General features: G+C 43.1%; 1 protein-coding gene across 6 annotated transcripts in view; it reads left to right on the forward strand.

Moving 5' to 3' along the window:
- The window catches only part of TDRD6 (tudor domain containing 6), a 52,573-nt gene that overhangs the window by 33,998 nt on the left and 6,506 nt on the right, over positions 1 to 12,069 (forward strand). For 3 of the 6 annotated variants that reach the window (XM_075201324.1, XM_075201325.1, XM_075201327.1), the window contains 5 exons: positions 1,505 to 1,612; positions 4,401 to 7,073; positions 9,458 to 9,547; positions 9,759 to 9,821; positions 10,425 to 10,559. In XM_075201324.1, coding sequence (XP_075057425.1) covers positions 1,505 to 1,612; positions 4,401 to 7,073; positions 9,458 to 9,547; positions 9,759 to 9,821; positions 10,425 to 10,559 — 3,069 coding nt within the window. The remainder of the gene's footprint in view (positions 1 to 1,504; positions 1,613 to 4,400; positions 7,074 to 9,457; positions 9,548 to 9,758; positions 9,822 to 10,424; positions 10,560 to 12,069) is intronic. The other 3 variants (XM_075201326.1, XM_075201328.1, XM_075201329.1) reach the window with 3 other exon arrangements.

Genomic DNA, 12,069 nt, shown 5'->3' on the forward strand with positions numbered 1-12,069 from the left:
CCACACTAATAGCCCCCACACACACTATTTGCTGCACAGCCACACTAATAGCCCCCACACACACTATTTGCTGCACAGCCACACTAATAGCCCCCACACACACTATTTGCTGCATAGCCACACTAATAGCCTCCACACAAACTATTTGCTTCACAGCCACACTAATAGCCCCCACACACACTATTTGCTTCACAGCCATACTACTAGCCCCCACACACACTATTTGCTGCACAGCCATACTACTAGCCCCCACACACACTATTTGCTGCACAGCCATACTACTAGCCCCCACACAAACTATTTGCTGCACAGCCACACTAATAGCCCCCACACACACTATTTGCTGCACAGCCACACTAATAGCCCCCACACACACTATTTGCTGCATAGCCACACTAATAGCCCCCACACACACTATTTTCCACACAGACATATTACACAAACACACACAGACACTTACCTTACTTCCAGCAGCAACCACGTGACAGGTGCTGTCCCATGTGATTACTCACATAGGCGGCTGTCACTGATTCTCCATCCGCCGAGCAGCGCGCTGAGTGTTGCTGCTCGGCGGACATGGGGACCGGCCCCTCTGGTCATCGGCCCTTCTGGCATTTGCCAGAAGTGCCAGATGGCCAGTCCGGCCCTGGACATTAATGATACTGGTTGTTGTTTATATGACATTACCGTTACTATCCATGAGTAGGGTCTTCCTACAGCTGGTGACTTATTAATGGACCTTATTGTTAATGTTGGCATATTCCTTTTCACAACTATTACAGCTGGCATTTTATAATGTAAAACTAATGCTAAAAAAGTTATGTTGGATCCTATGGAGGAACCAGGGGTCCATTATCTAGCAGATTGTCACAGCTGTCTTACTATAGATCAGATTCTGTGTGTAAGAGAGATAAATAATACCTGCAGCAGTTGAAGAGTTTATACTTAGTTTGTCTCATTACTTTGCTGTAGGTTTCCATCTTATAAATTGTATTTGATTCTTCTGGCTAATAATTACACAGCCCTCCAAAGCTTCTCTAGCAGGGCTTAGATAATGGTTTCTGCTTTGTCTGTACCTACCGAAGTCAAAGCTTTGCTTTTACAGGTGTCTGTGCCACCGTGGGATCTAAACATTAGGGGGTAAATGTATTAACCTCCGGTTTCTTCAACTCCCGCGAGTTCGGCGTCTTCGGCGCTTAAATTTAAAGCGGCGCTGCCTTGTAATTATGTCCTGATATGTGTAAACACAGATTTGATGCAGGGTGCACCTTATTTTTCAACTGACTGTACCTTCAGCTGCTCTGTGTTCCTTCCACAGTCCAAAAGCATATTCGCTTCTGAGTAATCTGTATATTTTCCTATGACCTCTATACTTAAATGTATTTTCTTATAGCCTGATTCAATTGTCTTGTCTTTTTTGTTCAAACTGAGACTGGCAAGAATAGCCTTTGATGAAATAACTTGTATAGACACATTTTGAACACCATTGTTTAATTTCACACAGAGATCACTACAGAACACAGTGCATTGGCTACTATTGAGAAAATGGTGATTCCTGCAGTAGAGACTTCGGAAGAATTCATTGTAAATCTCCCAAATTACAGCTTACAAGGTTTGTATTCTTTTGTTATTGCATGGCTATAATATATGCAGGGATCACTGTTTTCTTCGGAACCTTATACAAACGGTTGGTTTCCCTATTAGCAAATATAAAAAGAAACATTTCTGATGAATGTATGTTAGTGTTACTAGAAAGTTTTGTGAACCCTTTAGCGTTTTCTGAATTTCTGTATTAATGTGACCTTAAATGTATCATAAAAATAGGTAAAGAAAACCCAATAAATCAAATAAGACACAAAATAAATACCAGTTTTGATTTATTTATTGATCAAAATGATTCAACATTATTATTTATCATTTATTTATAGAGTGACAATCATGTTACGCAGCGCTCTATAGAGTATATATAATCACTCACATCAGTCCCTGCCCCATTGGATCTTTCTATTTAAATTCCCTAACATAGAAGACAAACACAGACTAGGGTCAATTTTGTCAGGAGCCAATTAACCTACCAGTATGTTTTTGGACTGTGGGAGGAAATCGGAGCACCCAGAGGAAACCCACGTAAACACAGGGAGAGAGCACAAACCCCACATGGACAGGGTCCCAGTCGAAATCTAACCCACTACCGCAGCGCTGCGATGCCGTAACGCCAACCACCATGCAACATTCAGTGAGAATAAGGTCAGTGTTATAACTTTACAGCTGGGTAGATGGAAACCACCCTTGTGCTCTCAGCTGTCGCTGAGGCTATGAAGAGTACAGAGGGGGAGGGGGGTTCTTCTATATATGTTTGACTTCTGTTGGGTCATTTTAATGATGAGTATGTGATTCAGATTTCGTATCCCTGTTCATATCACAGTATTGAGTACATAGTAATGCTATGTGGTTCTATATATTTTTACTGAGTAAAATATCAATTTCATATTTACTCCATGGTATTGATTATTTATTAGACAAAGGTCTGCTGTGCTCCTAATTTTTTTAACGTACTGTATATGTCATAGATTTGCTATAGATAAGTGCATTTGTATTTTCCCATTGCTTTAACATTGTATTTTATACAGTTCTGGTGTATTGTTTTCTATTAAGTAGAACAGAGCACCTTCAACATTAAATTTCATTGTTGGAAAAAGTATGGTAACCTCAAGAACTGTCAGTTTAGTTAAGGGGATAATTACAATCAGGAGTGTCAGTCAGTGGGATGACAATCGGGTGTGATTTTTGGTGGCCGTACCCTATCTAAAAGACATAAATCTGGTCCTCACCACACAGCTTTGTGAACACATGCCATACCTCGATCAAAGGAGATTCCTGAGGATCTCAGAAAGAGTTGTCGATGCTTATGCTGAAAATGCAAATATATTGGGCTTTACAAATCCACTGTCGGGCAGATTGTGTACATATGTGAGAAAATTCATCACCATTGTTAATCTTCCCCAGAAGGCGTACTCCAACAACAAGGCCCCACTCAACTAGCTTATGTCAGTGTTCATGAGTCCACCATCAGGAGCACACTGAACAATAATAGTGTACATGGGAGGATAGCTAGAAGTAAAGGCACTACTCTGTGATGAGAACATTGCTACCTGTTGAAGGTTTGCTAAAGACCACCTGGATGAGCCAGAAGACTACTGGAAGACGAAAGAGTTTAAAATAGAACTTTTTATCTTAAGTGAGAAATGTTATGTTTTGAAAAACCAAACCCTGCATTCCAACGTAAGAACCTCATCCCAACTGTTAAACATGGTGGTGGTGGCAATATCATAGTTTGGGGTCGAATTGCTTCCACAGGACCAGGACTGCTTGCCATCATTGATGGAACTAGGAATTCTGAATTGTACCAATAAATTCTGAGGAAGGTGGGTCTTGCAGCATGAAAATGACCCTAATCCCATTCAGTCTACAAAAAAATGGTTCAAGTAGAAGAAATTTGCAAGTCAAAGCCCAGACTTTAATCCAATCAAAATGATGTGGCAGGACCTGAAACGAGGTGTTCATGCAAGAAAGCCCACCAACATCCGTGAGTTGAAGCCATTCTGTAAGGAGGAATGGGTGAAATTTCCTTCAAGCCTGTGTGCGGGACTGATCAACAATACCATGAACGTTTGTGGAAGCCATTGCTGCTCAAGGGGGTCACACCATTTACTCAAAGCATAGGTTCAATTTTGCGAATTGGTCAATAAATGAATAAAAATGTAGGCTATATACTTTTCTATGTTATTTTGATTTATTGAGTTATCTTTATTTTTATGACTAGATGAAGATCTGAACACATTAAGGTCACATTTATGCAGAAATTCAGAAAATTGTTAATGGTTCGCAAACTTTCTAGCATCACTGTACGTGCATACTATAGACGTCGGATATAGCCACCTTTTTATAGCCCTCTAATGGGTTACTTTTCTCTTTCTGTGTATAATTAGACATAAAGGGGAGATTCAAATGGCGGCAATGTGGCGCACGTAAATCGCGCTGCACGCATTGCTGGCAATTACAATAGGAATCTGCGCTCATTTTTCCTCGCACCTCTGTGAGGTGTCTCCGCGGATGTTCTGGAGACACCTCACCCCAGATTGAATCTCACTCCATGGTATTAAGTAATTATCTACCCCTTATAATAGTATATTAAATATTATACTTTCTCTGATGCTGTATTAATGTCATACTGAACTAAGTAATGGTTAAATTGGTATGAAGGTGGCAGATTGGCTTTCTGTTATGTTTTTCAATAAGACATTGATGCAAGAAGTGTTGAATTTTTGTAAACTGGAAATTTATATATAATATGTATAATTTTGTAGAATAAAATTGTTTGTTTTCTATCCTTATTACAGTCAGAAAGGAAGGAGACACTGATGTGTCTAGAGAAGAATTTGTGGAAAAATTAGACTTTAAAGCTACTGAAGGCGCCCTGGACAGTGAAGAGGCTATAACTGGCGAAGGCATCCTAAAAAGTGAAGAGGCTGTAGCTTCTGAAGATGCCCAGGAAAGTGAGGAGGCTGTAGCTTCTGAAGATGCCCAGGAAAGTGAGGAGGCTGTAGCTTCTGAAGATGCCCAGGAAAGTGAAGAGGCTGGAGCTTCTGACGACGCCCTGGACAGTGAAGAGGCTGTAACTGGTGAAGGTGTCCTAGAAAGTGAGGGGACTGTAGCTTCTGACGACGCCCTGGACAGTGAAGAGGCTGTAACTGGTGAAGGCGTCCTAAAAAGTGAGGAGGCTGTAGCTTCTGAAGATGCCCAGGAAAGTGAGGAGGCTGTAGCTTCTGAAGATGCCCAGGAAAGTGAAGAGGCTGTAGCTTCTGACGACGCCCTGGACAGTGAAGAGGCTATAACTAGTGAAGGTGTCCTAGAAAGTGAGGAGGCTGTAGCTTCTGAATCTGCCCAGGAAAGTGAAGTGGCTGTAACTGGCGAAGGCACCCTAGTCATTAAAGATGCTGTAGCTTCTGAAGATGCCCTGGACAACAAAGAGGCTGTAACTGGCGAAGGCGTCCTAGAAAGTGAGGAGGCTGTAGCTTTTGAAGGTGTCCTACAAAGTGAAGAGGCTGTAGCTTGTGAAGATGCCCTGGACAGCGAAGGGGCTGTAGCTTCTGAAGGTGCCCTGGAGAGCGAAGGGGCTGTAGCTTCTGAAGGTGCCCTGGAGAGCGAAGAGGCTGTAGCTTCTGAAGATGCCCTGGAGAGCGAAGGGGCTCTAGCTTGTGAAGGTGCCCTGGAGAGCGAAGGGGCTGTAGCTTGTGAAGGTGCCCTGGACAGCGAGGGGCCTGTAGCTTCTGAAGGTGCCCTGGACAGCGAGGGGCCTGTAGCTTCTGAAGGTGCCCTGGACAGCGAGGAGCCTGTAGCTTCTGAAGGTGCCCTGGACAGCGAGGAGCCTGTAGCTTCTGAAGGTGCGCTGGACAGCGAGGAGCCTGTAGCTTCTGAAGGTGCCCTGGACAGCGAAGAGGCTGTAGCTTCTGAAGGTGCCCTGGACAGCGAAGGGGCTGTAGCTTCTGAAGATGCCCTGGACAGCGAAGGGGCTGTAGCTTCTGAAGATGCCCTGGACAGCGAAGGGGCTGTAGCTTCTGAAGGTGCCCTGGACAGCGAAGGGGCTGTAGCTTCTGAAGGTGCCCTGGAGAGCGAAGAGGCTGTAACTTCTGAAGATGCCCTGGAGAGCGAAGAGGCTGTAGCTTCTGAAGATGCCCTGAAGAGCGAAGGGGCTGTAGCTTGTGAAGGTGCCCTGGACAGCGAGGGGCCTGTAGCTTCTGAAGGTGCCCTGGACAGCGAGGAGCCTGTAGCTTCTGAAGGTGCCCTGGACAGCGAGGAGCCTGTAGCTTCTGAAGGTGCCCTGGACAGCGAGGAGCCTGTAGCTTCTGAAGGTGCGCTGGACAGCGAGGAGCCTGTAGCTTCTGAAGGTGCGCTGGACAGCGAAGAGGCTGTAGCTTTTGAAAGCGTCCAAGAAAGTGAAGGGGATGTAGTGTCAGAAGACGTCCAAGAAAGTGAAGGGGCTGTAGCGTCTGAAGACGTCCAAGAAAGTGAAGGGGCTGTAGCGGCTGGAGGCGCCCTGGACAGCGAGGGGGCTGTAGCGGCTGGAGGCGCCCTGGACAGCGAAGGGGCTGTAGCGGCTGAAAGCGCCCTGGACAGCGAAGGGGCTGTAGCGGCTGAAGGCGCCCTGGACAGCGAAGGGGCTGTAGCATTTCAAGACGCCCTGGACAGCGAAAAGGTTGTAGCTTGGGAAGATGTGGTAGATTTACAAGCTTTAGTTGGAAAAGAAGTTAACTTTGAAATGGAAGAATCTGTAGCTAGTGTAGGCATCACTGGACATGAAAAAGTTGTAGCTGATGAAGATATTTTGGAAAGCGAGGAGCCTGTACCTAGTAGAGGAATCAAGAAAAGTAAACATGATCTAGCTGGTGGAGACTCTGGGGAAACTGAAAAGATTGTAGTTTGCAAAAATATCGTGGAGCTTGAAGAGACTGTAGCTAGGGATGATTTTGGGATATGTTCACAAGCTACAGCTAGAGAAATCATTGCAGAAAGTGAAGATTTTATTGCTGACAAAGTGGAAGAATCTCTTGAACACTTTCAAATTGAAGAGACTTTCGTTAATGTAGACAATCTGAAATTTGAAGATACTCTAGTTATTCTAAACGTTACACAAAGCAAGGGGGCTATAGCTAGCAAAGACTATCTAGAAATTGAAGATGTCATAAAATGTAAAGAGTCTGTAGCTAATGAAGGTGTCCGAGAAAGCAAAGAGGCTGTAGCTGACGAGAGTAAGGAGGCTGTCGATATTGAAGACCTAAAAACCGAAGAGGCTATAGCTTGCAACAGTGTGGAAGTTTTGACAGCTGTAGCTAAAAAAGACATTGGGGAATATGAAGAGACTATAAGTAACAAAGTCATTCTGGAAAATGTGAAAACTGAAACCAGCAAAGATGTTGTGAAAAGTGAAATAGTAACTAACAAAAGTGAAACCGTGAAAAAACACTTGATCCTTACGAATGTTACTGTCTGCAAGCTTCAGACGTCTAAACAAGGTACTTAAACTGAATGTTTACTTGATAATTATTTTTTTTGTTTTTTTAATCCACAGAAGCTAAAATGAATTGTTCCTTGTTTGTACTTTGCCTTCTATTGCCTAAGATATTCTTGATATCTGAAGAATATATTGTTTTGGAGGTTTACGTATTGTTCTAGTCCAGAGCTGGCCAAAACATAAGTCATTATAACAAACAACACTGTGTCAACATTATGCCATCCTCCCTTCTTTTACTGTTTTATTAGTAAAAACTACTCTCATCTTTGACCACTGTGCGTGTGCATATATATATATATATATATATATATATATATATATATATATATATATATATATATATATACGTTCATGTTATGCCACACACTAGTGTTCCCAATTCATATTATGCTACATAGTTGTGCCCCAGATCATATTATGCCTCAAACCCCGGAGTTTTATTCCACATAGCTGTGCCCTCAATTCAGGTTAAGCCTCATAGTTGTGCCCCCAGTTCTTCCTGTGCCTCATAGTTGTGTCCCCAGTTCTTCCTGTGCCTCATAGTTGTGCCCCCAGTTCCTCCTGTGCCTCATAGTTGTGCCCCCAGTTCCTCCTGTGCCTCATAGTTGTGCCCCCAGTTCCTCCTGTGCCTCATAGTTGTGCCCCCAGTTCCTCCTGTGCCTCATAGTTGTGCCCCCAGTTCCTCCTGTGCCTCATAGTTGTGCCCCCAGTTTCTCCTGTGCCTCATAGTTGTGCCCCCAGTTTCTCCTGTGCCTCATAGTTGTGCCCCCAGTTTCTCCTGTGCCTCATAGTTGTGCCCCCAGTTCCTCCTGTGCCTCATAGTTGTGCCCCCAGTTCCTCCTGTGCCTCATAGTTGTGCCCCCAGTTCCTCCTGTGCCTCATAGTTGTGCCCCCAGTTTTTCCAATGCCTCATAGTAGTGCCCCCAGTTCCTCCCGTGCCTCATAGTAGTGCCCCCAGTTCCTCCCGTGCCTCATAGTAGTGCCCCCAGTTCCTCCTGTGCCTCATACTTACCTTTGGAGTCTGCATCTTCATCCACGGGAGCTGAAGATAACTAAAACGGAGCTCCGTTTTAGGTATCTTTGGTTTCTTTAGTCTGACCGCTGCAGTGCCGGCGTGCCAGACAGAAGTGGTCGGCGTGCCAGACAGAAGTGGTCGGCGTGCCACATCTGGTATGCGTGCCAGGGGTTGCCGACCCCTGGTCTTGCCCTAACCCTTCAGTATCATTAAAACGTCTTTGTAAAATCCTACCAAATCGTCTAAGTAGCGTGTCATGTTTCCTCCAGTTCATAGGTAAACCTGTCACCTATTCACTATATCCCCAAATGGTGCTTTTTATCTTCTGTAAGTATTTTCACATTACCCCCACAAGAATATAAAGGTACCTCAGTGCCTCCCTTTGGAAGCACAGTTTAATGGTTTCTCCAACTTCAGCATACCTCTTGTCCTAATTAGTGACCCCCTCATACAAGTCAGGTGGTGGGACGCTCACTAGGACCTCCACTGTTATCTTAAATGACACCCTCAGGATGAAATGACTGGTAAAGTCATCATTTTCAAGTTGGGTGCTGTTCCTTATTGAGGCGTGCAAAATAGTGTGCCAGAATGCTTTGTCATATAGGTATTACTCTATCATGAGCATTAGGTTTTATAGGGTTAGATCAGCTGTGTAAACTCAGACTTTTTACCTGTATTGCAGACAGTGGGACTGTATCTTACTTGTTGAGGCTCGTCATTGCCAAGAAGCATATGTAGCCATTGGGTTATTGGGACCTCTCCCTGCAGAATGACGTTAGCCATGTCTAATTCTTATCATTATCCTCTTATTACAAGTCTGACATGCAGGATGTACCCCTTGTTCCAGGGATCTGTTTGAAAAGGATGGCCCCAATATTTTGAACAGATACGATGTGCTTTGGGTATGATAAGAAATGATCTTATTACAATGACTCTTGTAATATCTGACCAAGCGGTCGCTTATTGGTGATCTGCACGATCATTGCATCAGTGTGTTCCCAGCTTTATGCATATACCTCCTAAATGATTATGTCTCAATGAGTTCTATCATTTAAGTAAGCAGTGACAGTTACTCTTTAGACAGCCGTATTAACCATCCATTACCTGTGCCCTATTCCTGCGGTGCGCCTCCCAACTGCGCAACTCGACTCGTCAACTTATAAGGCTAAAACCTATTTATCCTCACAAGTAAGAGGAGTGGTGGATTCATGTTAAAATGTTCACTATAAAGGCAGAATTAGTCTTTATAGTTCATCATTACTTGTTTTAATTTATCATGGTCTGAAAATGTTCTTTGATTTCTCTTCCTTTGTGTGCACCTCTACATATGTGTCCTCTCATTCACTGTTCGTTCCATATTTGTACTATAGAGTATGCAGTACCAGAGGACCTGGTACAGGATGTGTGCAGGATCCCTGTCAGGGAGACAGCTACTGATACCGTCACTCCAGAAAGTTATGGTAAGGTTCATGCTGCCTCTCATCTCACAATACCCAGACCTTTCTTTTCCCTCTCTCTCTCTCTGTCTCTCTTCCAGACATTCACCTGTCATTCTCCCTGTTTGCCAGACATTGCTTCCAACATATCTATCCCTCTTTGGTCTCAGCACTTTCTGATTCCCTTTCTGGGTAGCAGTGCATATATCCTTGTGACGTCTGGTGTCACCTGCAGATATAACACCAGAAGATGACAGTACTGGCGCATGTGAGCAGATTTGTGCATTACAAGATGAAGGTCAGCATAGTAAATGTTTCTGAAGATAATATGTGTATATTAATAGATCATTTAACTTGTTTTGAAGACACTGATCTACACTAATACATGTTATTCCCTGTCATAAATCCAGAAAGATACCTATCCTAAAAGTAATAATTGTACTTTTATCTTGTCTCCTAAAACAAATGTCAGTGGTAACCCCAACACGTTTTACCTCCTTCTATATTAATTTATGGGGATTAATGTGGGCGAATAACCCCCCTACCTCTCAGCCATGCAGTTTGCAGCATCATCAGCCACATACTTCCTCTACACTCACATTGTGGGCGTATGGTGGAGAAATAACCATTGTTATAACAAATAAGTATGTCCATATATTTAATTTCACTCAAATGTGGATTATGGATTATTATTCTTTTTATTTCTGTTTAAATGATCCAGAGAAGACTGATTTAGTGCTTCCTCAATAGTTGAATTGAGTTCCCTCTCTTTGCTTATTGATGCCTGGAAGAGCTTTTGATAAATGAAAGGCTAATGGTCACACTTGCATGCTGTCTCTTCTCTGCCTTGTCCTCTCATCCACTGTGAGTAAATTACAATGTGATACCTGTTGCTCAATAGATATGAGAGAACTCGCACATGCCAGTTCCAGCACACCTGAGTTTTCAGAGCCTCCAGTAAACCGCTCCGATGAGGAGAACGGGACTGGTGTTCATCACCTGGAAATTGCTGACGTGGGTTGTCTTGAAAACCAAGGTGAGATGCGGAGGGAAGCACAATAAAATGACCAGGTGTTGAAAAGATCAGGGGTATATTTTCTAATCTGCGGGTTTGAAAAAGTGGAGATGTTGCCTAAAGCAACCAATCAGATTCTAGTTATCATTTGTTGAGTGCAGTGAACAAAATGACAGCTAGAATCTGATTGGTTGCTTTAGGCAACATCTCCACTTTTTCAAACCCGTAGATTAGAAAATATACCCCCAGAAGTATTTCATGAAACCCAAAATAAAATCCTCTTAACCTTTTGGGTTCATCAAAAAGTTCTGTATACTAGATGCAGACTATATTTCCATATAGACTTGTCCTCGCAGTCAACTTGGTACATGGGAGATATTGTGGAGTCAGAACCTAGTTATATATAGTAAGTAGAAACAATCAAGTTGAAGTGAGGAGCTTTGATATGTTGTGTCAGCTTTATTCTTCTTCCTTTTAGTTTATGTTCCTTTAGTCTGTGTGTGTGTGTGAACCATGTTCACCTTACTCCTAGTTGATTTACTACAGATAGTTTTCTGAACCAAAATATGCCTTAAGCATACATCTGTGCTATTGATGTCTGCTTTTAATAGATGAAAGAACAATGGTCATATTAGCTGTCTGTACTCTACTTTGTCCATTGCTCCACCTTCAGTAGATTACGTTATTCAAGGAATAGAGATTGTTTTTCTGATATATGGCATAGGGTTAAATTCCCAGTGGTTACAGTATGTCCAACTATATAGTATTAATAAGCATGGCCTGTCCGCCTATTGGTTTTGTCCCTATGTATGCCATCGAGTGCTTTAAAGTTACGGCCAGTCGTGGACGTTTTGTTCCAAGCAGTTATAGAAAGCATCTCCATATTGTGATATGGATTATTGCTTCCTGCAATAGTAAGCCGGGACGTTGAGTAAGCTCCCACTGTCCTGTCAAGCCAGGGCAATGAGCATTACTTGAATGTCAGATGGGATTGGATCAGGGTAATGCTGTGATGTAGTACACTCTCCAAAAATGTCCAAGGAGCTGCTAACATCGATAAGAGATACCCGAGGGTCCAGAGGTCAAGATTTGCAAAGTAATTTTCTGTAATGAAGACGAGATGTCATGAGATTGCGTGGACGCATCCGATCCCCTGGGTCAGTTGATTGGCAACTGGGATAATCTGCCTCTGCATTTCTACTCCAGAGATATATAAATGACAGAAATGTACTGTAAACTTGGCATTGTCCTTACTAATATTTCCAAGCTATCCTCAAGTGCAAAATCCTTGTTTTTCCCCATGTTTAAAAGCGCTGCATCTGTGGTGGTGTACTCTATTTGTATTGGGAACATCCTCCCAATTCTGAAGGGCTTCTTTCACTGCTCAAAATCTGCACAACATTGATGCAACATTTTAGTTCCAGTTGTGACCAACAGCCTTAGCAGTGTGTTTGAATTCCAAACTTCTCCCCATCCTGTAAAGTTTCATCCACCGTAACAATTTCCCATATGCTTGGTAAGGTTTTAGATC

This window comes from Mixophyes fleayi, chromosome 3, assembly GCF_038048845.1.
Source record: "Mixophyes fleayi isolate aMixFle1 chromosome 3, aMixFle1.hap1, whole genome shotgun sequence".
NCBI lineage: Eukaryota > Metazoa > Chordata > Amphibia > Anura > Limnodynastidae > Mixophyes > Mixophyes fleayi.